The sequence below is a fragment of the Panthera leo genome, chromosome F2 (assembly GCF_018350215.1).
Source record: "Panthera leo isolate Ple1 chromosome F2, P.leo_Ple1_pat1.1, whole genome shotgun sequence".
In the NCBI taxonomy this organism is placed as follows: domain Eukaryota; kingdom Metazoa; phylum Chordata; class Mammalia; order Carnivora; family Felidae; genus Panthera; species Panthera leo.
Window position 1 is genome coordinate 74,190,757 of NC_056695.1, and position 26,362 is coordinate 74,217,118.

Genomic DNA, 26,362 nt, shown 5'->3' on the forward strand with positions numbered 1-26,362 from the left:
TGCTTAACTGGGAGCGTGAAATTTTCCTCTTAGAACTTCCTTAACACTCAGCACAGCCCTGGGCAGAAGAGGGTACCGAAGTGCAGGCCGAGTTCTGTTAAACTGGTGGAGGGGCCCAACCGCTGCGTTCTTCTGTTTTCACACAAACCTCCTCGTTCAAGCTCGTTCTCCTCCGTTTCTCTTAATCAAAATGGACTGAGGGGCGCCTGGGTGGCTCAGTTGGGTAAGCGTCCGACTTTGGCTCAGGTTATGATCTCACAGTTTGTGGGTTTGAGCCCCGCATCGGGCTCTGTGCTGACAGCTCGGAGCCTGGAGCCTGCTTTAGATTCTGTCTCCCTCTCTCTCTGCCCTTCCCCCACTCATGCTCTGTCTCTCTCTCTCTGTCAAAAATAAACAAACATTAAAAAAAATTGAGCTATTCATGGGCTCCAGTGCTCTCATCTATATTTTGGAATAAGTTTATTGATTGTCTTTCAATAGTCTTGATGGGAATGGGAATGTATTTTCATGGAATTTTTCAGTTAATTAAAAAAAATGTCTATGGTTTTATAATGTTAAATCTTGCATCCATGAATCAGGTTGCCACCATTACCGCAACAGGATTTTTGTCTCCTTACGTCTTTTCGTAGAGTTTTGAACTTCTGTCCACAGAAGCGTTGTGAAGTCATGGTGGGCAAGTCCCTACCTGTATTCTCGTTGGGTTGGTGTTGTGAACGGTGTCGTATTTTTTATTGTACTTCCCAGTGGTCAGTCCTGGCATCGGGGAGTAGAGTTGGCTCTGAATTTGCTGAGCCTTCTTACCACTTCCATTGCTTGATCTGTTGGTTCCACTGGATTTTCTATGACATTATTTCATTATCTGTAAATGTAGGCAGGTTAATTTTGAACAAAAATGCTCAGCTGCTCTAGCGAAGAGACTCAACACTTAAGGACCTTAAATAACAAATATGTTTTCTTTTGTTTTGTTTTACTTTATCGTAGTATTTACCAAGGTGTCTCACGATCTCTCGGGACATGTGTTCCTTCTAGGTGTTTCTCTGCCATCTGGGAGCCTTGTTCCCATTGGCAGGGCCATGTCTGGGCAGCTCAGACATCCAGGCAGGGGCAGAGGGATGGGGGCCGCCATGGCTGACTGTGGGAGGGGCGGGACCCCCCTCCCTTCCCCCACAGAGACCCCCTATGTGCAGCCCTGTGGCTGACTGGCTTTTCTTCTTCTTTGACATGATCTTTCTTGTTCCTGTTCATCTTTGACACATTCATCTGACCATTTAAACAAGGTTTTGCTCTGGATCTTGTTGATGACTATATCATTAGAACTTTCGTTTCACCCACGTTTACCTTTGTCATCTTTTACTTGCTTCTTGTTTCCACGACAATCAGTTGTTCTTTTAGCTTCTCGGGTGGAAATCCAACCTCATTACTGTTCATTCTTTGTTTTCTGATCAGTGGATTTCAAGCAATAAATGTCCCTCCTACTATTGTATCACTTAAGCCCTGGGGAGTTTGAGAAGTAGGAACATGCCCTGTATTTCTCAGTCTTTTATTATTTCTTGTATTGTGTTCTTCTTAACCCAAGGGGATATCTCCTCTTTTTTCCCCCCTGTAAATGCTTGTTTAGATTTGTAAGATTTTTACCCATCCCTTTGCAAATCGATTTTTAATGTTGTTTCATTATTATCATGGAGCATGAGTCAGTGAAAGCCGACTCTGAAATTTATTAGGACTTCCTCTGTGACCTAATGTGCTCCTCATTTGTTGATAGGAACGTTGTATAGTGTTATCGAAACCTGCTATTTACCGATCTACTTATCTTTGCTTGATTGCTCAGTTTCTGAGAGTTGTGTGTTTAAACCTCCACATAAAATGATTCCTTTATCTATGTGTCCCTACAATAGTTGCCTAATATATTTGGAAACCGTATCGTTAGATTAACACAGGTTCAGTCACGATATCTTCTTAATGTATCATTCCTTTTGTAACGTCTCTCTTTGCCCTTAGACAATTTATTTTCGCCTTAAATTCCATTTTGCCTCAAAATTCAACACTTTCCCTTTGTTCATTTCTGTACGAAAAATTTTCCATCCCTTTATTTCAAGTTCTGCATTCTTTTGTTTTCACTATGTGTCAAGTAGGTAATACAACCCCAAAATTTTAAGTACATATGAATTTATTTATTTTAAGTTTATTTATTTATGTTGAGAGGGAGCGAGTAGGGGAGGGGTAGAGAGAGAGAGAGAGAGAGAATCCCGAGCAGGCTCTGCACCACCAGCACAGAGCTTGACACGGGGCTCAAACCCACGAACCCATGAACCCATGAACCCATGAACCCATGAACCGTGAGATCATGACCTGAGCTGAAATCAAGAGTTGGACACTTAACCAGTTGAGCACACCCCACACCACCAGAATTTGAAAAATTTACTCTCTTCACAGTGACCAGTATGCTCTTTAACACACGTGGGTGAAACGATACCACTCCCCTAACTAGATGGTTCCATCGGCTTTGCATTTCTCCTAGAATAGACCCTAAACCCCTATGCTCCCATCTGGGGTTCTGCGGGACCCGCCTCCCTCCTAGCAGCCCTCCTCCCCACACTCCGGCTCACTCAGCGCAGTCACCCGGGACCTTCTTCCAGTTCCTTCCACATGTGTAGCCTTGCCCCTGCCTGCAAGGGGCACCTTGCTATCTCTGCTGCCTCCGGTTTTCCTCCTGGATATTTGCATGGCTGTTTGCTGTGCATCCTTCAGGCCTCGGCTCAAATGGGAGCATGGCCTTTCCTAACCATCCTTGTAAACGATCCCTTCCCCCCTCCCCCCCTTCCCCCTACCCCACGCCTACACACACTCTGTGCTGCTTTCTGCACTGCATTCCTCACGGTTAGGAAGTTTCTTGTCTATTGATGATCTCACTCTCTGTGATATCAGAGCCCTCATACTGGTTCTCACTGCTACAGCCCAATCGCCCAGAGCAGCATCTGGTATTTAATAGGTTTCAAAAAAAAAAAAAATTTTTTGTAGAAATAAATTCTTAGAAGAACAAAAAAGCAGAGATCTCGAAAGTGATTCGCAGAAGTAATGTAGTGAAGGCAGAATGTTCATAACAATCGCTAAGAAGTTGTTCTCTCCCCCGGCCCCCTGTGTCCACCTTCGAGTTTGATAAGACACCCTCAAAATTCACAAAATCCGTTTTTTTTTAAGGCTGCACTTCCAGAGAAAGCTGAGCTGCTAACCAGCGTGTTTCCTCTTGATGTCCCTTCCTTTCCTCTCTCTCTGATGGCGAGTTTATTTGAACATTCAAAATCCAAAGAAACTTCCAAAGGAACCACCCATCCACCTTGCCCAGGAAGCTCTCACCACATCCCAAGGGTTAAATATTTATTAGGTATATTTTAATCAGAAATAAATACATGATTTAGCAAAGTGTAATGCTTGCCACTTAGAAATACCTCTGAGTGCTCCCCTAAAGTTCCCAGCACACTAGTCACAACGGAAAACGACGCCTAAGACACCGTCCAAACATCTGGCGTTTGCAAGGTCCCCCTGCCTCGGGCTGGAAGTCAGCATCCCAGTGTTACATTCACTTCCCATACATCGGCTGGTCCCTTTGTAACAGCCTTTAGGGATGGTTGGGGAAACCGTAAATGTCTTCTGGTATAAACACACGAGAGTCTGATGATACAGAAAATCACATAAATGCATATACACATATCACTAGCACAGTGATCACAGATCTAAGGAATGCGTGTGGTGAACAGATTTCTCGTATCAGTCAGCGAGGGGTATCTCAGGCGCCCCTCCTCCCCCTGACCCCTTTGCAACAGGGGACAATGAGTCACGGGTGTCTCTGCGGCCCCCTTCCTAACAGGATCCGGCTGGGCAGCCTAGAGATAAAGACTTCTCCTTTTCTAGAACTTTACTGCGCTTTCTCATCTCTTAAAATTAGTATGACAGCACTAAAGCCACTCTGACTCCCTTCTTTCCTGGAGCTCAGCAGTTTTATTCATGCGGCTGCCAGACCCTTTTTAGAATAAAATACTGGAGGAATTAATTCTTTAGAATTAATCAGTTTCCTTTTTTTTTTTTTTCCTCCGAAAAAGCCAATCATTCTCACCTACTCAATCCAGCTGAACTCATACTCTATGAAGTCCAACTGAGACGTGAGCTCTTGGGACACCCTTACCTGATCCGGTTTCCCCACCCCCGAGCCATGAGCTGATTTCCTTTTTATACCCCTCTTTCACGATATTGGTTTGTACACTTTTTTCTCTGTCTACGCTGAGTGCCTCTGCTGATCCTTCCTTCCTTCCTTCTTCCCTTCCTTCCTTCTTCCCTTCCTTCCTTCTTCCCTTCCTTCCTTCCTTCCTTCCTTTCTCTGACGTGGGACCCAACACAGTGCCTCTTCAGGCAATCATGAGTGAATAATTGCATTATTACTGGTGAGAATCTCAGCGGGTCGGAGAAGCCCTTCCTGTGCTGCAGAACCATGGCTGGGGACACCATGAGTTTGCCCTGTTCCAGGGCTACGCTCACACTTCCCTGCAGGCGGCCTCCCTCTCTCCCACCTGCCCTCTGCAGAAGCAGGGAGGCCGTCTGACTTCTGTACATGAGGCTCTGACACCAGGAGGCCAACAGGATCTCCTGCTTCAGGGATAATAGGGAAGATTAACGTGTTTAGTGTCACCGAATTCCCTTAAAAAGAGGGGAGCTGCACACCAACGGTCCGGTTATGGTTGGGTTAGAAAAGTTGAACGCAGGAGACCAACTTGCAAACCTAGACTGGCCAGGCCACGGCTTTCAGCTCATCTCCTTCTCAGGCCTTCGTCATTGAGAAGTTATCTCTGAGGAGCTCAGAGTGTGACCACCTCGGACAGTTTGTTCGAGGACAGTCTTGTGCCCTTTCTTGTAAGATAATGTCTTTATCTTTCCCACAAACACAATAAGCACACACGAATGCGCAGGCTCTTCTGAAGTGTTGCCAGATCACATCCTGATTCAGCGACGTTCCACGACGTCTCAGTACTGATCAGACGCCAGGGAGGGGCTCCCTTGGTCGTGATGTGGCTAGAGAAGATGTGAGTTCAAGTCTCCAGGTGCCTTCTCGTGGCTTCTGGAAGGTGTGCGGTTCCCCAGGGACCAGGGACCCGGGCCTCTCTGCCAGATTCCAGGTGACGGTTCAAACCTCCGTTATTTGGGGCACACGCCACGGTGTCTGTTCTGAGGCTAGTCTTCGAAATATGGTGGCGAGAAGAGCGAGCTCTTCCTCTTACTGCCGCTGTATATCAAGGACATGCTTTTCTTCTTTCGGTCAAAGGACGTGCTGTCATCGCTGGTCAGGGACAGGTAGGAAGCGATGCTTTCCCGAAGGCCGTAGCTGAAAAGGGACTCATCCACGCCAAGCGAGTTCCTGGCTCCCTCGGGGTCATCTTGCAGTCTGCGAGTGGGAAGGACGGTGGCAGAGGAAGGGAAAAAAGGGAGGGACATAGGACGATGGAGAACAAGAAAATGAGAGAAGAAGAAAAAAGGGCTGGTTAACATTGCTCTAATTTATTGTTCTAATTCTGCTTCTTACATTCGTGGCTGTGCGGTCTTGGAGAAATCACGTAACCTCTCTGAACCGCCATTTGCTTGGATGGCTACACCTCCCAACTGCAAGTTCGAATGAATATTTCTTTATGATATTTACAAGGAAGAGCAGTTTTGTTCATCTCCCAGGCAGTTCTGATCTCTGACTTTCCTTGAATTTGCCAGTGGAATGTCTGGATCGGTGTTTGATTAAGATAGCTCACCAATTCCCAACGACAGATACCCCTTAAAAGGTGATCGCTGCGAGGCCACAAGCTGGGTCTGCCTCCCAGGGGGCGGTGGGATTCTATGGGTGTGCACCTGCTCAGAGCACCCACCCTCAGCTTTCCACAGGGCCGGCTCTAGCTTGCCCTATTTTCAGCGGTGTGGCTCACACACTGGTCTGGGGTTCATACATTCATGTGGGACACACACACACACACACACACACACACACACACAGACACCCCACCTGGCTACCCTTTTCCAGTCAAAGGTCTTCTGGCGCAAGGTGACAGGCGAGTCGGGGGCCCTCACTGCCGGGGCGGCCGTGCTCTGAGTGAGGCAGGGTGTGGTCAGCACACAGCAGAGACCGTCAGCCACCTCTGAGGAGAGAGGCAGACGCCTGGTTAGTGACTCCGGGATGCCCCAGCCAGCCTGGGACGCGGGCCCTGAGGGACCATCCAGTACAGTGCCCTAGTTGTTCACATGGGGAAACTGAGGCCAACATAGGAAAGAGGCGTGGCAGGGCGGAGAGTCACGGGCCCAGTTGAGTGTGTAAGACATGCCAAGACGCCCTGAGTACGCCCTGAGTACGCATTGGGCTCAGCTGGGTGCAGGTGGGGCATTAAGATTAGGATCCAAAATCAACTCAGCCGGGGTTTGGATTTCAGCTTCGCCCTGTTAGCGAATCCCCTTGAACCTCTCCGAGCCTCAGTTTCCTTGACTGTATACTGAGAGGAACAGGCTAACAAGTGAGAACAGCTCAGGCATGGCTCCATCAACCGCGTGGTGTCCGATGCCTGTCCCCAAAGCCTGCAGAATGGCGCGTCCTCCTGGCCAAGCAGCACATCCGTGGGCAGGAAGTCAGGAAAATAAAAGACACGTGGAAAGAAGACAGGAAGGAAGGGGGAGAGAGTAGGAGGGAGGGGACGGGGGGAATGGAGGGGAGGAAGTAAAAACAGAACAAAAAAAGAAAAGACGCAGGAATAAAGGAGGAAGAAGACAAAGATAAGGGCAAACAAGGGAAAGCGGAAAAAGGAAAAAAAATGAAGAGAAATCTCTCTTCCCTAGCCTGGATACACATGCACAGAGGATGAGGAGGTGAGGGAGACTGAGCCAGACATAAAGGCTGGGGCCACCCAGTGCCAGTAGACGGCACCGGTGGGGGTGTGAGAGGTTAACCCTGAGGGCGAGCCGGAATCCGGGCCAAGACAAAAAGCACTGAGGCTCCCAAGCACACGCAGCCCGAGCCCGGCGCTGAGCTGGCCTGAGCGCTTCATTTCAGCCAGCAGCACGTCAGCTCTGAGCAGTCAGTACCCTTACACCCACTTCCAGAAGGAGGAAGCCGTGAACCCTGGGGTCAAGTCACTTGCTCAAGGTCACAGGAATGCGGTCGGAACCTGCCTCGTTGACTCAGAACCAGGCACTTGTTCCAAAGGCAACTCCTTGCCTCTGCAGTGGAGGAGAGAGAAGTCCCACGTGCATCTGGGGTCTGGACACACCTTATTCTCTCCACTCTGCAGAAGTTTCCAGAATGCTCACTCCTCTCCCACCCTTGGGCTCCCAATGACTCTACTACATTCAAGGGTCCCCCTTTTCAGCCCTTCGTTTCCCTGGCCATATTTGGGAACTTGTGTCCTGCTCCATCTGGCCTCTCAGTCACCACCAGGCACCAGATCCTTTGGGGCCAGACATCTCACGCTCCTGGTTTTCTTTTTGGTCCTAACAACAATCTTCCAAGAGGCAGTGCAGTCCCCATTTTATAGATGAAGAAACCGAGGCTTCAACATGTTAACACATTTACAAACAGCACCAGGTAAATAAATATAAACATCGTGGAACACAACGGTGTCTGTTCAGACCCCTCGAGGCACAATCTTTTCTCATTCTGTGTCTCTAGATACACTCTGGTGGGAGGTCAACTTGGCCACATTGTTTCCACCGTGGGGCACCCAGGGGCACAGAAAGTATTTCAGCCATTCGCAGCAGTGGGCTGATGCGTGTGAACCATGGACCGATGCAGCGAGCAGGGGCACATTTCTGGAAGGCATTGCTCCTGTAACCAGAGCAAGCACCTTGAGCGCCCTCGCCCTGGAAGCCTCGTGGGTCTCCCAGGGTGTAACATCGTTGCTGGGGCAGCCTCCTTTCCGTGTTTGCTTTTGTCTATGCAAAACTTATGGTCTCCCCACCTCTCGGATGATTGTTATTAAAAGCCAAATACCACAACCAACCTTTACTCATAATCAGTAAAAGTTGACCATCTCCAGGACTCCCTTCCTCTTTCATTTTTAGCTAAGCTGCTAGGTTTCCAGGTATCACAGAATTAACATTTGGTATCGGTTATTTTGAATCTGCCCCGCTGCGGGCTGTGATGGACACATTACATTATTGCAGTCATCGCACCCACCTGCAAGGGAACTGTTTCCATCCACCTTCCATGGCCCGGGAGAGGTGGAGTCTCTGCCCAAGGTCTCACAGTGCCCAGATTGCAGCTTGGGCCTGTGTCTCCCAAAAGGCCATTCTCCTCCATGCCCCGCCTTCTCCTCCATGCCCTGCCCTTCCCCATGCCCCGCCTTCTCCATGCCTCGCCCATCTCCTCCATGCCCCGCCCTCCTCCATGCCCCGCCTTCTCCCCCATGCCCGGCCTTCTCCTCCATGCCCCGCCCTTCTCCATGCCCCACCTTCTCTTCCATGCCCCACCCTTCTCCATGCCCCACCTTCTCCATGCCCCGCCCTTCTCCTCCATGCCCCGCCCTTCTCCTCCATGCCCCGCCCTTCTCCTCCATGCCCTGTCCTTCTCCATGCCCCACCTTGTCCCGCATGCCCCGCCTTCTCCCCCATGCCCGGCCTTCTCCTCCATGCCCCGCCCTTCTCCATGCCCCACCTTCTCTTCCATGCCCCACCCTTCTACATGCCCCACCTTCTCCATGCCCCACCTTCTCCATGCCCCGCCCTTCTCCTCCATGCCCCGCCCTTCTCCTCCATGCCCTGTCCTTCTCCATGCCCCACCTTGTCCCGCATGCCCCGCCTTCTCCCCCATGCCCGGCCTTCTCCTCCATGCCCCGCCCTTCTCCATGCCCCACCTTCTCCATGCCCCACCTTCTCCATGCCCCGCCCTTCTCCTCCATGCCCCGCCCTTCTCCTCCATGCCCCGCCCTTCTCCTCCATGCCCTGTCCTTCTCCATGCCCCACCTTGTCCCGCATGCCCCGCCTTCTCCCCCATGCCCGGCCTTCTCCTCCATGCCCCGCCCTTCTCCATGCCCCACCTTCTCTTCCATGCCCCACCCTTCTCCATGCCCCACCTTCTCCATGCCCCACCTTCTCCATGCCCCGCCTTCTCCCCATGCCCCGCCTTCTCCTTCATGCCCTGCCCTTCTCCATGCCCCACCTTCTCCGTGCCCTGCTCTTCTCCATGCCCCACCCTTCTCCTCCATGCCCCGCCCTTCTCCATGCCCTGCCCTTCTCCATGCCCTGCCCTTCTCCATGCCCTGCCCTTCTCACTGGTCTTGTGTGATAACCCAGGCCTTGTGGGCTCCTCTAACCTTGAAATGCCCTTCAAGACCCACAGCCTACAGAATGCTAGCAAAGATACCCAGGGGTGTGAGGTCCGGAACCCAGATGTGGGAACATGCATATGGAGTGAGGGTAACTTCTTTCTTCCTCCCTCCGATAGGCCGGGGAAGGGGGGAGGAGGAGGAGGAAACGTCCTGGCTGAAGAACAGAGCGGCAGCCCGCTTATGGGTCAGTCCCTCTCCTCAGTGCTTTCCCCGCGCTCCCGCCGATGATTTGTCACAACATCCCAAGGAGTAGGGACGTTACATGGAGAAGAAAATGAGGTACGGAGGTGAGCAACCAGCCCAGGCTGCCCAGAAGATCTGGGATGTGAACACGGAGGTTCTGGAGAGAACTTTTTACCATTTCTCCCTTTTCCGTGTAAAATGTCACCTCCTGGCATTCTGGCCTTTCACAGTCTACCTCTGAACTCTTCTGACTACTCTTACCCGTCACCTCCATCAAAACCTGTCCTGCTTCTGCCATCGTGGAGGGGACGCTCCCCATCCTGGCCAGCGTGGAACACTAGGACCTCTCTCCTGGGCCCGGGAAGCATGTCCGAATGAACAAAGCTCAGCCCTGCTCTGAAGGGCTTTCTGGGAAACCCACACTAGGACACTGTTCACTGGGTCCCAAGGCAGAATGACCCAGTTCTAGGGAATCCCCGAAGGCAGGCGGGCAGTCCTGTAAACACATATCAAAGGAGGTGGCTTCCTATTGGTTTGAAGGCTGAGGAAGATTTGGCCAGACAGAAAGAGGGAGCAAAGCCCCGGGGGCCCGTAAACATGTGGTCCACTTCAGGAAGTGCCAGCTGTCTGTGGTTGCAAATATTGGGGCAGGCTAATTCTCTTCATCTGCAGGTAGAAGGAAGGTGGGGTTGAGATTAGCTGCGTTTTACTCACTTACGCAGCATTCACAGGCAGCCTGTTTTAGTGTGAAATTGACGGTCTGCATTAACAAGAACAGAGGGCGTTGAGAAAGCGGGGTGACAGCCAAGTCAATCACCTGGCAGGTATCGGTGACCCGTGCACATCCTAGACACAGGCACCGCAGGGCAGTTAGCAAAAGGGGGGGCTTCCCTGATCCGTCCCGACGGGGTGTTTCTTACCAGAATAGTGATTCACCAGGTCCTCCAGGCACTGGAAGGTGAGCCTCGGGGAGATGTAATACCAGTTGTTCGGAAGGCGGAAGATGCGATAATGCTTCACCTGCCTGTGTCTCACCGAGAGGGAATAAAAACCTGCCGGAAAGGGAGGACAGGTCAGAGATGTCCCACGTGTCCCCGCTGAGGGCGATCCGCCGAAGAGCCCCCCACCACGGTGGCGGAGAGACTTTCTCAACCTTGTGATACAGCAAGAGTACCCGGACGTGCAGTCCCGGATTTGGAGGAGCAGACGCCAGAACCCCACCTTTGGGGACGTAGCTCACTGTGCAGAGACCACGGGAGCCTGCTCCTTTAGCAGCCACACTGCAAACAGGTTTTCAGGGGCACCTGCTTAGTCTTTGTGAGGTTAGCATTCGGGGTGCTCCCACGTCCTTTTCTGGAAATTACACGATCGGAGCTGGGTTGTGCCCTGCAGGTCAGGATCCGTAGCTGTTCTCAAGTCCTTCCCAGGCGCACAGCGTTTCCCTCCCTGTCCCATCAAGGCGAGAATGTCATACCACTTCCCGGTCCCTACTCCCTCTTGGTTCTGCCTTATGCTCGGCTTTCTCAGAAATTTGGAATAAGCGGCAGTTAAGACTTTTTCTGGGTAGTCTTAAAAATAATGTAAAACGTGCTGTTTTTCCTTAAGTGTGGGTTCGTGAAGTAGAACTTCGGGCGAGCGCCTTCACCTCTCTTTGCCTTGATTTCCCCAAGTGGAAAGACTCGGACCTAGGTCATGTTTGAGAGTCCCTTCTGCTCCGTCTTCTGGGTCTCAGGAGTGAAAATGTTCCTGACGCAGTGAGAGAAGGAGGTTACTAGCATCTACTGAGTTTTTGCTCTCCGTACATGCTGCTTGGGGGCTAAGCTATTTCCAAACAATACTCTCTGTTGGTTTTTAGAAAGATTGGGATGTGTCGCCGCCCGATATTTTATATAGATGGAGAAATGAGGCTCAGAGCCCCTAAGTGCTATGGCCCGAGGCACGCGGCCTGGAGACGGCAGCTCCGGGGTCTGACCCTTGTCCTGAACGGGCTTCCTCGAACATTCGGATGGGCGTTCCTCTCTTTGCCCCAGGTCTGCCCTCTGAAGCCCAACATGTGTCTTCCTGTAACGAAGACAGGAACTAGAAATATGGTGAGCGGGTCAAAGGTGGCAGGTGGAAAATGATCAGAACTTTGCATACCCAGCCCCCACCCCCACCCCAGCCCCAGCCCGGGCTCGGCTGAAGGTCTGCCTGATAAAGTCTTTATTTTTAGATCAACCCTGGCACCCCAAACTGGACTCTTCCCTCCCTTGGCCATGCCTGCTTACAAGTTCCATGTGAGTCTGGGTCTCCTGCCTCCGGGGACCGCCAGGACATGCACAGGAAGTTTGGTCTCTGCTTTTTGATCTTGTTTTCCCCCAGCACCCTCGAGGTTTTGAGACAAAAGTTGTTCTTGAATTTTTTTTTTTTTTTTATCATGTGTATATGGTCCATGCTTCTCTAAAGTCAGGCTGATGCTCATTTTAGTGAAAGGTCCCAGCACCAAGCCGCCCTGGCCCTTCATAGGTACGTGGGAAATAGTCTCAGATACCACGTGTTCTCTTCTTTGATTGTGACTATACAAGAAGCAGGCTAAGAACCTGTGAACTTGTCTTCTGTTTTTAAAAAGGTGTTATTTTTAGTATGGGGAAGCCCTAGCTGTTAAGTGTTTTGTTCCTGTGAGTTAAAGTGCTTACTACCTCCCGGACTCCGTGCTAAGCACCTTCCTAGTGTTGATCCCACGTTATAGGAAAGGGTTAGCGAGACAGGTGCCTTCTCAGGAATTCTTACGGCCAAAACTGGAGCTCAGAGCCCGTCTCTGAACCATGACAAAGAGCGCCGCTATTTTGTTTCCACTGAACTTCTTTTGTTTTAAATGCTTATTTCTTTATGTTGAGAGAGAGAGGGAGGGGCAGAGAGAGAGAGAGAGAGAGAGAGAGGGAGAGGGGGAGAGTGAATCCCAGGCGGGCTTCATGCTGTCATGGATCCATGTCTCATGGGTCATGAGATCGTGACCTGAGCCGAAACCAAGAGTCAGATGCTTAATTGACTGAGCCACCCAGGCGCCCCTTGCTGAATTTCTTAACGTGTGGGCCGTAAGGAGGTTGTAACAGTAACGATCATAGCGAGTGTGTGCGAGTAAGCATCTGCCTGTCCTGATTCTCTAAGCTCATCGGAGGGCACAGTGCGAACCAGTATGGAAGGTCTCCTGTGTAGCAAGATTATTTTCGAGTGGCACCGCCGAGGAGAATGCTGCCGTGGCAGAAGTAAATGCCCCGCTCAAGGCCCAGAGCTTGAGAGCACAGGCCAGGCCCAGGTGGAAGCCTGCTCGCTCTGGCCCGGGGCTGCCTACCCCCTTGTTGGCTTTCCTTTCCAGGCGATGGGGACATTTCCCAGTGGGACTGAGTCTGGCAGGTGGACCCTCCGGGCCAGGTCTCGGCCACCTGCCTCTAGGCTTCCCAACGCTGACGCCGATGCTGACGCTGGCCTCCCCAGGGGCTGTGTGGGCTGCAGGGAGCTCAGCCCCATCGGACGGGCTTGCGTGCGCCCTGAGAGGCGGGAAGATGAACCGGGCCCCGAGTCAGCCGGGAACAAAACGTGCCCCTCTCAGCCCTCGCGTGGCAAGAGGAGTCGGAGGTGCCTCACCTTTTTTGGTCTCACTCTCTCGGATCATGAAGGAGCCCATCTTTGTGTCCGGCAGCAACAGAAGTTCCTCCGCCTTGTCCCTGCCCAGCCCTTCAAACAGCCATCTGGGGAGGAGAAAGACGGCGTGAGGGTCCTGAGCACGCCCCCTCCCGCCGCCCGCCACACAGGCAGGTGGTACCAAAATTAAGAGCAAGGTCAAGTTCATACAAAACTGTTGGGATTAAAAAGAGGAGGGCGATGGACTCTTTGTTCATTCTTTCCTTTCTTCCTTCCTTCATACTTTTATTTTTTTTAATGTTCAGTTATTTTGAGGAGAGACAGAACAAGCGGGGGAGGGTCAGAGAGAAAGGGAGAGAGAATCCCAAGCAGTCTCTGCACTGTTAGCACAGAACCCGACGTGGGGCTCGAACCCACGAGCTCTGAGATCATGACCTGAGCCGAAATCAGGAGTCGGGTGCTTAACCGACGGAGCCACCCAGGCACCCCCATTCGTACTTTTAATCTTTCACATAAAATTCCCGAGTGCCTACTGCACACCAGGTATTACACTGGACAATGAGGGCACAAGACAATGAGGGTCTTTCTCATCTTGTTCTCGAATGCCAGCTGGACTGGGCCCGGTCTGTATCATATAACATACAAGCATTCCCAAACACGATAAGGTACCTGTCCCTTGTACCGTAATGACCCTGCCCCCCCCCCCCACCACCCCACGAGGGCAGGGACCCTGCCTGTTTTGGCTTTGTCTTTGTGTCCACATTATCGAGCCTGGTTTGTATTTGTGAGTGTATAAGTGGGCACAAGAAAGAAAGAAAGATGCCTAATCCCACCAATTTCACAAGCCCCCCCCCCCTTCACCTCGCCAGGCATTCATTACATTTCCCTGCTGCCTTCCCTCGTCCAACATGTTTTAAACGAAGTTGCCATCGCACTCCTGTGCATTGACATGGGTTTCTTGCTTTTTTTTTTTTTTTTTTTTTTTGCTCACCAGTAAAAAATTGTAAAAATCTAAAAAATAAAGCAGTTGTAGCACGGTGATCCGGCTTTCCAACGGAATGTTCAAGAGCCAGTGCTCTTGAATACGCACGGAAGAAGAAAATGCTTTGTTAGCACTTGGCCGGGGCGAACTGAGAAACAGTTACACATCCTTTTTAACAGTTTCCGTATTTCAGGGAGTGAACCTTGGCTTATTTAATCCCCAGGTCTGAATTAGCGCTTGCTGGGACATATTCACTATGTCGTCTCCTGTGGCATCCCCAGACCACGCAGACGGGTCGCTGGAGCTCTGTGGCTGGGAGAAGACCACAGCCTGATAATCGGATGCCGTTTATTTATGTCCTGGCCTCCGAGGACGATCTGTGAAGATCGTGATTCGGCCTGATGTTTCAACTGCCCCCTTAGTTTTGCACCATGCATGGTGTGTGTTAATTATTTTAGTGTCTTGACAGACATTCATCCTCCCAAATCCTTAGGTGAAAGTCCACTCACAAGAACGAATACACTAAAATCCACAGCGATAGCCACGTATGGATACTAATTATGGGCATGTTAAGCGTGTGAAATCTGATCCTCATCTGAACCCCCTAAGACAGGTAGCTTTGTCTCCCCTTCACTGATGAGGATGCTGAGGGTCAGAGTGAGCAAGTAGTTGGTCCAAGTCACCCGACGTCCGCAAGTGGTAAAGCTAGAATCGCAAGGCAGTTTCCTGGGACATCGCATTCCATAGCCATTCTGTAGCGCCTCTCTCCCGGTTCTGTATGTTCAAGACATTTATTGCCTCTGCCAGTTGGAAGCTTCCTAGGGCCGCGATCACATCTTACTCAGCTGGGTTCTTCAGCACCCGAGCCTCTGCCAGCACACATCTTCAGCATGCGGGTGATGATCCAGGTTTGCCAAATGAATCAATGGGTCAGTGGACACACGGCTGACGTGGGGGAGTTTACGTGACTGACTCTTTCAGAACGTGGCTGCCAAAGCAGCTACTGCCCCACTTCTGCCCCCCTCCGTCATCCTAAGCTCAGAAATGGCATCTGGTACTTATCCTCAAAATCCATAATCCTGCGATTAAATGCATGGGGTCGCACGTTCTTCAGAGTATTCAAGCCGTTATCTCTGCTTCACCAGGTGAGCATGGAAAGCGGTTATTTCTGGTTCCCTCCAAAAAAAAAAAAAATGATGCTTTCTTCCTTCCTTCCTTCCTTCCTTCCTGGATGCCAAGGTCTGGCCTTGGTAGCTTGACAAGGAGGTGACTGTGGCTCCAGGAGGCAAAGTAACTTTTCCCTGGGTCTCGTGGGAGACTCCTACCCCGGAAGTCAGTCGCTGAGCCAGGCACACTCCAGCCCAGGAGTGCTGGCCTCCAAAGCCACCTGTCGTGCTGCAAGGCCTCCTTGCCCAACCGCAGGGGAAAGCCCGGGCTTTCCATGCCTGATGGTTTAGAGTTTCTCCTTTTCTGCTTGACTTCGCCATTTGCCAGGTTGGGTACGTTAAGCATTTCGGGCCGTAAGCGTTCTCTGTGTTCTGGATGGGATTTGATAAGAACACAGCTAATACGTACCGAGCACTTACTGTAATGCCAGGCATCCTTCCAAGAGCGATCCACGTACGACCCGACCTCACTGTCCTAACAGCCCTGCACTTTGGTCTTCTTGTGCATTACTGTCCCTGTCGTTCTGTATTACGATGTCTATCTGACAGGTGAGGGAAGGAATCCGAGCCATAAAGTGTTGAGGAGCTTGCCCACTGTCACACAGCCAGTAAGTGACAGGGGTAGGATTGCTGCCCAGACAGGCTGACTTTTCAGAGCTGCGTCCCTTTGATCACAGTCTCTGAATGTTGATTGCTACGTGCCAGGAACACAGCGTTGGAGCTGAAAGGTTCAGCTCCCTTCATCTTTACTGATGGGAGAGCTGAGTCTCAGATAGGGCCTGGGGTTCGCCAAGGTCACACCCTTCCTTGTGGACTGAGCCAGAGTAAGAGTGAGCCTCTTGAAACTTCCTTTCTGCCGTGTGCCCTCACACACCACTAGCATAAATATTGGGCGTTATTGAAGCTATTTCAGAAATGTACTCACCCATGGTAAACTCTGGCCACACATATTCCAGGAATATAACTCTCTCGGCCAGTGCTAAGGGAAATGGCTTTCCACCAGCCCCCTTCACTGTAAGAACAAGAACAGATAGGAAAGGGTGGACAGGTGAGTTGCAAAGCAAAGGAACGAGTGGGGTAACCAGATTGAACCTGGGGCACATGGGGCCGTTTCTTTTTTAAGACCCATTGTTGATCGTGTTGACTTCAATTTCTCCATAGGGAAATAACAGTTTTTAAGTATGTCCCTTATTCCAAGCCAACCAGGAATGCTTCTCATGCTTTGGCACTGAGCCATCTTTTGGGGACCCACAGGTGATATGCCAGAATTGGAGGCTTTTAAAAATAACTTTACTATGTAGAATTATACCCTGAGATAGAACCAAGATAGTTTAGCTTGTCTGTGTCAATGAGAATCTAAATAAAAGGGTTTTAGAGCCCCCTATTTGTTCTGTGGCCCATTTTGAGTCACGGAGAGGCAACAGAATGGGAGACAATACTTTCTGTTTATCATCAGACATTTTCTTAGACCCCTGTGTCCTCCTGTCTGAGCCCGAACTGCACCAGTCTATAATACCAATGCTGCATGGTGGGAGATGAGACCAATGTGAGAAACAGACGTTGGATCACAAAGGGTCTCAAAAGCCACGTTAAGGAATTTGGATTTTATCCACCAGGCAATGGGGAGCCATTGAAGGTTTTAGAGCACTGGCAGCATTAAGGATTAAGCGCTAAGATCTTCTGTGTGGGCCAATTTCTTCACCTCATGATTGGAGCAGGGCCCAAGTGGAACTGGACAACTATAGCTAAGATCCAATGATCCCCATTCAGATAGCGCTCCCCCCCTTTTTAAAAAAAATATTTTTTTAATGTTTATTTTTGAGAGAAAGAGAGAGAGAGAGGGACAGAGTGCAAGTGGGGAGGGGCAGAGAGAGAGGGAGACACAGAATCGGAAGCAGGCTCCAGGCTCTGAGCTGTCAGCACAGAGCCTGACACGGGGCTCGAACTCACAAACCGTGAGAGCCAAGGTCGGACACTTAACTGACCGAGCCACCCAGGCGCCCCAGTGCTCCCCGTTTTTAAGGGATTGTGAAACATTTGGTAAGCCAACTCACTCAGAAATCACGCGTAATTTCTCCCCTCGGCGGAATATGGGGGGGCTGATGTCAGGGGATGGGTAATCACTCAGCACGGCCAGGAAGTCACCGTCCGGTCCTGGGGAAACAAAGGCAAGGGATGTTCTTCTCCACAGGGAACCGAAAGGCAACCCCAGGAAGGGGAGGACCGAGATGAGTCCCTCCCGGGGACTTCTCAGCTGGAGATCATGATTTGCCTTGGAATCGCAGTTTAAAAAAAATTTTTTTTTAATGTTTATTATTTTTGAGAGAGAGAGAGAGCCAGAGAGCAAGTCAGGGAAGGGGCAGAGACAGAGGGAAACACAGAATCGGAAGCAGGCTCCAGGCTCTGAGCTGGCAGCACCGAGCCCTTTGCGGGGCTTGAACTCTCAGACTGTGAGATCATGACCCGAGCTGAAGTTGTCCGCTTCCCCGACTGAGCCGCCCAGGCGCCCTGGAACAGCAGTTTATAGCAGGCCCTCCTCCCTTCAGGGATGGTGGCACAGGGAGCTTGAAGGAACCCCAAGGTCGGTGACCTCCTCCCATTCACAAGCCTGCCTTGGCCCTGCCGTTCTCCTCTGAGAAGGAGGGGATCCAGAGGTCCTGGGGCTGAAGTCACAAGATCCGGCTTCAGGCTTTAGTCATCGTGTCTACCGATCCAAGTGATCTCGGACAAGTCCCCGAACACCTGTGAACACCTCCATTCCCCATCTTTAAAGTGGGGCTACGAATACCTCAATCCGGGGTCCGCACGAGCTTAGGCAAAAGTATGTAGCAGCACCTCATGAATGATAAGGGGCTATAAAAGCATCTTTACCCTTCCTGGGGCTTGTAGGTCCCCATCTGTCACATGTGGGGGCGGGGTATGTCACAGCTGGGCTACATGAGTTCCGAGGACCCACCGGGACCCAAGACTCTAACTCGAAAGGTCCACAAAGCGCTTCCTCCTTGTAGAGTACCAGGCACCGTGTTGGGGATCTATTTAATAGGGACTTTGGGGCGGGGGTGGGAGGAAAAAGTAAGTACCTTTCATCCTCTGTCCCTTGAAAGTAATTCTGGCGAAGGTTTGAAAAGAAAGACATGCTGTGGGGTTCACGCGAGCGCTGCTTACGGTGGGCTGGAGAGGCGAGGATGCACTTTGGGGCACTTTGGGGCTGGTTCCCAGCCTTAACAGGTTTGCCGTAATCCAGGCGCATCAGACGCGGGGTAATATCAGGGTACATTTTGGGGGAAGTATTGTGCCTTACACACGGGTGAATTCACCTGTTGGGCTTATCACTCCATCTGCCGGCTGGGCATCTGAACGCAAAATTCTGGGCAAGTTTTACCACGTATTCTTCCATTCTGCAATTGTTTACTGAGCACCTAACCGTGGGCAGGCTCACATTCTAGAGAATACATAAACAATCCTGGGAGGGGTCTTCACCTGCCCTCATCACCCCAGGAAAATCTGGAGAAATCCCGGCACTCGGGCATGGCAGGCTGGGTGACCCAAATCGACCACTTTCTGGGATCCAGACACCCCCCCCCCCCATGCTGGGACCTCTAGACTTTGTCCCTTCGAGATCTAGATCTGGGACTCTCCAGCTCACAAGTGCCAGGACAGACGAAGCCGAAAGACGGCTTTGGTATAGTAGAATGAGTAACAATGACTCAGAAGCCAGCTGTCAGCGTAGAACGGCACATTCAGACGTACCGCTCGCTTGGGGAAGCTGAGCTACACGCAATAAAGCAGATAAAAGCAAGCATTTTGGGGCACGAAATGGAAACCAAAAGTGATTCGTGGTGGCCACAGTCACCAAAAAGAAGCCAGGTCTCTGACCTGAGAAGGAGCAGTGCCCGGCCAGGGAATAGCCGACCCTGAGCCTGTGGGGACACCTCCCTCACATACGTCCTGCTTTGCCGAAGGAAAACGGGATCTTTCCTTTGTGTCGCCTGCCCCCGGCTCGACAGCAGGAGGTAGTGCCTCTGTCAGGCTTGAAGCCGGGAGTCCTGAGATCTGATAAGGGGTGCATCCAGATTTTGTGGGCCATGACACTCATGCAAATTGGGAACTCCTCCTTGAGAAAAGGAACAGAAAAGAAATTGCGAAGACAAGATCGTGCACGGTCCCTAGGAAGCTTCTGTGCCTTTGAGGAAGGACCTAGCACAGAGGATTTGTTCAGCTTCCCAGGAAAGCCGCCCCGATTCCGAGGCCGACCTTGCCACTCTGAGTGCCCGTGCGCCCTTTCCCTCTTGGGCCTGCATCAGTCTGGAAAAAGAGGCATTGGAAAATGTCTTCAGGATGGAAATCTAGGCTGATGGCCCCGAACATGAAGGGGGGCCACTTAACGTGTGTCTCCACTGCCTCTAGGAGCAGTGTGATGAGCCGTCCCCTTCTTCTCAATTTGCCAGGACGCCCCGTCCTCAGAGGCTGTGACCAGGCTGCGCCCTCTGCCAGGAAAGCGCCTGGTCTCCGCTTTGTCATCCCTCCCACCCCCAGGAGGTTTGCCTGGTGCTCCTGCTGTGACCCCCACCCCCCACCCAGGACCCTAGGCTCTTCCTTTGAGGCCCAAGTTGTGTTCTGGGGTTTGCATGACTCTGGGGGACAGAGTGTGAACTCCAGGAAGAGCCTTCTGGCAGCCCCCCCCCCCCCCCCGCCAGCACCCACTGCCCCGGTCTCGGATGCTCAGGGTGGGTTTGAGGGATGAAGGCGAGGAGACGCCCCTGTGCTACTAGGCTCTTAAAGGCTGCCGTTGTGCTGCGTAAAGTGGTCCAAGAGAAGGAAACCTGTTTTGTGGCAGCCGCGTGGTGGGTGGGCGGTCATCACAGAACCAGCCCCTTGTGCAAAACAAGTGTTGGAAGGAAAGGCCCAGCATTTGTTCTCCGTGATAATCACAGAACCTTGACGTAGACCACACGTCTCCACGGGGGCTGGGCCTTTGATGTCTGGATTCTCGACTAAGACCGTGAAACAGAACAACCATCTTTCCTTACTTTAAAAACAGAAACAGAAACACAATCCCATTGTAACAACATTGGCTCAATAGTGGAAAGAGGCTTCAGGGGCTGGAGAGTTTCAACTGCACAACAACAGCGTTGAGTTTCCTGTGGAATTTCCGAAACGATGATGTTTTTATAGCTGTAACACTTAAACGTGGCTGAGAAAACCTTGCTCTGGGCCTTTGCTTAAAGGTAATGGCCTTGCTGTGGGCCTTTGCAAGGGATTTTAGGTCCGTCCCTGTCACCTGTCTCACCAGCACCGGGAAAACCACACAAGTTCAGTCTGCACTTCCGCGGGAAGGGCAGGCGTTCTTTGTAAAGTTTATTTATTTATTTTGAGAGAGAGAGAGAGAGAGAGAACGGGCAAGCAGGGGAGGAACAGAGAGAGAGGGAGAGAATCCCAAGCAGGCTCCATGCTGTCAGCGCAGAGCCTGGCATGGGGCTCGATCTCACGAACTGTGAGATCGTGACCCGAGCCAAGATCAAGAGTCGGACGCTTAACTGTCTGAGCCACCCAGGTGCCCCAGGAAGGCAGTCATTCTAAACAAGGTCCGGTGCCAGGACCCCATGGACGTCTTCCCTGAGCTTGGGAAAGTAAGAAAGTCAAATTTGCTCAGAAAGCTCAAACATACTGTCAGGTCCTCCTGGAGCCCCAGGTTTGAAGGAGAGCTGAGCACTGGAATGAAGTCAGATAAGTGATTGATACCAAAGACAGGCGTGGATAGGATTTTTAAGATAAGGAAACAGAGTGAAAAATATGCGATGTGCATAAACGAGAAACCCAGAGAGACTTTCAGAAGAGAGAACGGGCTTTGGAATCAGTCAGACCTGCCTTAACTTCCACCCCCACCACGTAATTGTTCTGCGATTTGGGGGAAAGATTTATTTTTAACCAATCTGAGCTTGACTTCTTCATGTATAAAAATGGGAAATATCGAAATCTACCCCATGTGATTGGGTTTGGATTCACGACGCTCCTGTCCCAACGAGAAGCTGCTGATACCGTGTTTATGGGGTGGGATTATCATTACATAATCCAAGACCAATTTCGGCCAATAGTGCCCTAAAGTTTGAAAAGCCTCTAAGATGTGTAAATTTGAAAATATTCTATTCTTCCAAAAACAAACTCCATGTGGTGAGAACAGAAGATGAAATGCGGAAGACCAAATATTTACTGATACTGATATTGAGTCAGACTGAAGAAATTATACCGAAGTGTAAAATGGGAAGTGAATCCAAAAAAGGAGAGAGAACCAGGCAAACTTACTAGCCGCTTGGCCAAAGGAGAAGAGGCTTTTTTTTTTTTTTTTTTTTGCATTATTATTCCTTGTCCTATCATTACCATTTCTTTTTAAATGCTAAAAACCTTTCCGAAGATTCCATTTATAGTTCTAGCAAAACCAGCCTTTCATTACTTCCAATGCTCCACACAACCCTAGGGAAAATGAAGAAACAAATGCCAGGGGAGTTTTAGTAACGTGTGCAGGGGAGTGCATGAGGGTTGTCAGGCTCCTGGTCATGTCCCTAAGCCACATAGCCCTCCTCGGCGTGTAATTACCAGGCTGTCCCCAGTTAACGCTTGCTCCTTGACAGGTTGGGACAAAGGCTGGCTCTAAATGAGGCTTCCAAGTTGGCACCAGCCGCGGAGTGCAGTTGGTTGGCAAAGAGCTAAACAGCCCAGTGCTTTCAGATTCTGGTTTTGTATGTGCCTTGAATCATGCCCAAATCCATGGCCTCTGGGGAGTCAAAGCAGGCCTTACTTTTAGCATCTTTTCCGGGACACGCACACACACACACACACACACACACACACACACACACACACAATGAACCAATCAGACAGGGCTGGGCACATTGGTCCCATAGAAGGTCTACCAAGTTCTGTTGATTACCACGAACCCCAGGGTGTACCTGTGGGTCCCGTATTATGGGCTGAAAATGAGACACAGCGGCCCACCTGTTCTTTCCTGTCCAAAGCCTTGGCTTCCCCATCTATGAGAGGGGGCGGATGGGGACTGATTAGATCCCGAGGCTCCCAGATGGCACAGCGAGGCGAAGGCACTCGCTTGGGAACCCACAATAGCGAGCTGAGTGCCCGGTCTCAAAACCCAGTAACCTAGCAGCAGAGGGTACAGACCCTGCTCTTGGCCACCTGTTCTTCTGTTTATGCTCCTGAACACCACCTGCACCACAATTAACAGCGTTTTTGTGTGCATTTGCTTTAAAAAATCTTTGGTCCCATTTTACGCAACGTGAAATCATGGTTTGACGGACCAGGTATATTTTGTGTGGTATCCATGACATGTACAGAAGCTGTATATTCAGTGTAAACGTTGGACCTAGAACCATCTTATGGGCCAGAAGTGGGATGAGTAAGACCCTGGTTGATCTAGTCGAAGACCTGATGCAGGTTCCCTTACGGGGCACTGGACTGCCTGTGAATTCATCTGGTGGCCGTCCTCCCTCAGCCTAGAGAGCGCCCATCGCCTCCCAGAACACGTGAGCTTCTTGGAATTCCGTTGTCCGTAGGCATATGATGTGGGGGCGAAGGGACGGACTCTAGATTCAGACCCCCTGTTTCAGATCCCAGCTGTGTGGCCTCCCGACAAGTAATTGAACCTTCCCGTGCCTCGGTTTCCCCAGCTGCAAAGTGGAGGTGATAATAGCGATCACTTCCTGCAGCTGTTGTGGGGAGAAAGCGTGGACGTGTGTCAAACAATCGGAATCGTGTCTGGCGTGTCACAGGCACTGAGTCACTCCAGTTGTCCCCCATTTAGAAGTGAGACCAGAGAGACACTAAGGGGACAGACTGACTCCTCTCATCTCTCATTGTGTGTTAAGAGTCGGGGGCAGGACTAAACGCTGGGTCCCATGATGCAAGCTTTCAGCCTAAGCCGGGGGTGGGGGGAGGAGTGGGGGGCGGCTTGTAAGAAGTTCCTCGGGTGGTTCCTTCCCGCTATCGTCGAATTCTGACGAGCACATCAGGGGCGGGGCCCAGCGATCTGCACTTCGGACAACTTTGCAGGGGATCTGATGCAGGTGGTCTGAGAATCATTCACTGAGAAGTGCCAGGCTGGGTCTGAGACTTCCCTGCCCCCTGCCTCTTCCTCCCCAGGGCCCCTCCCGTCAGCTCTTTCCATGGGGCAGCACCCATGATGCTATGTAAATGCACTGCTTAGCGCGATTTCTATCCTTGCCTGGAAAAGGGGTCTGAATGGTGTCTGGGTTTACATTACTACCTCTTGCTTCAGGTCAGGGTGATACAAGGTGAGGAGGGGAAAGAATAAAAAGGTAGGGTGTGGGAAAAAGTCTAAAAATTCTCTTTAAGGTAGAGATACGCTACTTCCCCGCTACCTGGGAGTCCCCTAGGCCCTTCTCAATTCTGTGCTGCCTGTGTCTGGCACAGAGCAAGAGTCTGAACTGTGGAGAGAATTGTAGAGAAAGTGAGTTCTTTGGGATGATTCGGAAATAAGTCCTGGAACCCCCAGTTCAACCACTTTAAAACCTTTGGTGGGGGGCGTGCCCATTTAGACATAGCCTAGTGCAATCAGATAACCCCAAGTGGGGTTAAAAAGAGTGACTCCCCCCACATTTAGCGGGTAGCTACCTTGTGCTGTGATTGCTGTGAGGAGGGGAGGTTCTGACCTCCACTTGAGAGCTCAGCCCTGCCTTCTGGGAGGCTAAGTGCCTTACCCAAGGTCATACGGCTTCCGGGGGCAGTGCCAGAAGCTCAGCAAGGTCGTTTGTCTCTGAGACCTGCCCCGTTTCCATGGGTTTTGTGATATTAGTCTCTGGGAACTAGAGTAACCGGGAATGTTCTGGAAGGCTTAGTTAGGAGAAGACGGATGGGCCAAGCCACATTGCAAGGCATCCACAGTCCTGGCTTGGGGACGAAAGAGCTCTTGAAAGCTCACAAAACTCGTCTGCCTCGCAGTTCACAGACAGGCCTCCTGCTGATCCGTGTAGGGCCTGGGGCTTTGGGTGTTTTTAATTCTCCTCCCCTCGGGCTAACGACAGGGGAAGCTCCGCTTGTGTGTTGGCCTAACGCCATCGGCTCCCCACACTACTTCCTGGGCATTTGAGCCTCACTAAATGAGTAAGCACGAGTGTTAGCTGAGTAGATGCCCTGTGCCATGAAAACCCCAACTCTTTGCATCATTTGACTAGAAACTAATAAATAACAGCATGAACTACAACCACTTTCTTCTCCCTTCTTCAAGTGGATGTCAGAAAAAAAAAAAAAAAAAAGAGGAAATCAAGTTAGGACCGAGCACAAGGGAAACTTTTCAGGGGTGGGGGATGAAAAGCCAGCCGCTAACCCTTGATGTGGGAGGCCTGGATCACGAACGGGGTCCCACCTGGGGAATTCTCTTAACCAGGGGGCGGAGGGCCGGGGAGACCCCTCCACCTCCTTTTGCGAGGTACCCTCCCACCCACACAGTGGAAAAAAGAGAAACTTATTTCGTGAGAATTTTCATTTAAAAAATAAGGGCAAATGAGCAAGCCCTCGGAGGCCCGTGTTTTCACGGGGTTTGCTCAAGCATGCCACCCCCCCTGCCCCAGTGTGAGAGGTTAGCGTGACAAAATGGCTTCGGTGGGTGGGTGCATGGCCCCTGGGCCGGCCTGGGCCCTGGGAATTATAGTGTCCGCTTTCCACAAGGAGCCGTGGCCGGAGGGGAGGCTGTGACTTGAGGTGGTTTGGAGAAGGTGGGAGAAGGGCCCAAGCTGTCCCCTGGTGGCAGCTGACTCGGCCGCTTTGTGTAACGGCAGCCAGTTCAGAGCTGTGCACAGGAGATAAAGGGGCCCAGGGTGCACACCAGCTGCCCCGCCCCATCACGTGGAAATCTCCTTTGTCCAGAAGAACATTCTTTCTTAGGTTTAAGGAAGGGGGGTGACCGGGCTGGAACAGACAACCACCAGTGCTGCCCGGCATCTGACTGCAGGGGAGGGCCGGGCAGCAGGGTCTCTGGACGCTCACTCGGGAGCATCTGAGGGATCATGAGACCATGTATAACTGGGGTGTCTCCATTTTGGAAGACGTGAAAAGACATCCCCTGTCTGAAGGGGCCACAGAAGTTGTGGAAGGAGAGACAGGGCACCCGGCGCCGTCCGCTCCCGGCAGGCAGGACGGTGGACGTCTGTGCGTGTGATCTTTGCTCGGTGCAGGGTTGTGGGGGACCCGGGGGACCCGGGGCGTTAGCAGAGGGAGACTAAGCCTGAGCGCTGTGCTGTAAGATAGGAGATGGAAATGTCCCAAGGGGACTCACCCTGGGGACACCGATGGATCCCCTGACCTCCTCATCACCCCCTTCCCAAGCCCCTAGAGGACCCACACAGTGTACCACCGCTGCCCCACCCAGAGCCCCGTGGGTTTCACTCCCAGCCTTTGCCTTGTGCTTGCCTTGTAGCTCTCTGACCAATCTCCGAAGGGCTCTGTCGCTTGAAGAGTCCGCCTCGACCTGGCAGCTCCATGGGAACCTGCCTTCTGACATCCCTGTCTGAGCTGTGACATTGTGCCCTCCCCCTAGAACGGGTGGCCCCCTGATCCTACCGGGGGGACACAGGATTCCTTCCTTTCCAGGGAGATTTCCTCGAGCTGTATCTAGCTTCATCGAGTTGCTCTGCAAAAGCATTTGCAGAGCTCTGATAATACTAACCCCATGATCATATCCTATCACAGGCTGGCAGGGTGTGGTAGGCAAGAGCCCACGTTCCAGAATCAGACCGGCCTGGGTTGGAAATCTGAATCTCTGATTAGCTACTTGCATGCCCTCACGAGCCTCAGTTTCCCCACTTGTCAAATAAAGGCGGAACCGGCTGCTCTCGAAGGTCCGTCACACAATGCCAGGGACCCAGCCGTCACCCCGGGCGCCACCGCTCGATCTTTTTCAACACGTAGTTTTGAAATGTCAGCTACAAGCCAAGCAAGAGAGGCAGGTGCATCGAGCGCCCAGGCGCCCGGTGCCCGGTTTCAACAACCGTCAGCACCCCTGTGGCTCCGTCTTGGCCCCGGCTGTCAAGCGACAGAGTGAA

General features: G+C 51.6%; 2 protein-coding genes across 7 annotated transcripts in view; one reads left to right on the top strand and one right to left on the bottom strand.

The window, feature by feature from the left end:
- Positions 1-26,362, top strand: part of TG (thyroglobulin) — a 253,992-nt gene that overhangs the window by 152,504 nt on the left and 75,126 nt on the right. The gene's annotated exons all lie outside the window — the stretch shown is intronic.
- SLA (Src like adaptor) overlaps positions 3,404-26,362 on the bottom strand; it is a 38,068-nt gene continuing 15,109 nt past the window's right edge. For all 6 annotated transcript variants that reach the window (XM_042924372.1, XM_042924371.1, XM_042924368.1 and 3 more), the window contains 6 exons: positions 17,348-17,447; positions 16,219-16,305; positions 13,149-13,252; positions 10,445-10,576; positions 6,035-6,167; positions 3,404-5,431 (listed from right to left, as the gene is read on the bottom strand). In XM_042924372.1, coding sequence (XP_042780306.1) covers positions 5,221-5,431; positions 6,035-6,167; positions 10,445-10,576; positions 13,149-13,252; positions 16,219-16,305; positions 17,348-17,447 — 767 coding nt within the window. In that variant the 3' untranslated portion in view covers positions 3,404-5,220. The remainder of the gene's footprint in view (positions 5,432-6,034; positions 6,168-10,444; positions 10,577-13,148; positions 13,253-16,218; positions 16,306-17,347; positions 17,448-26,362) is intronic.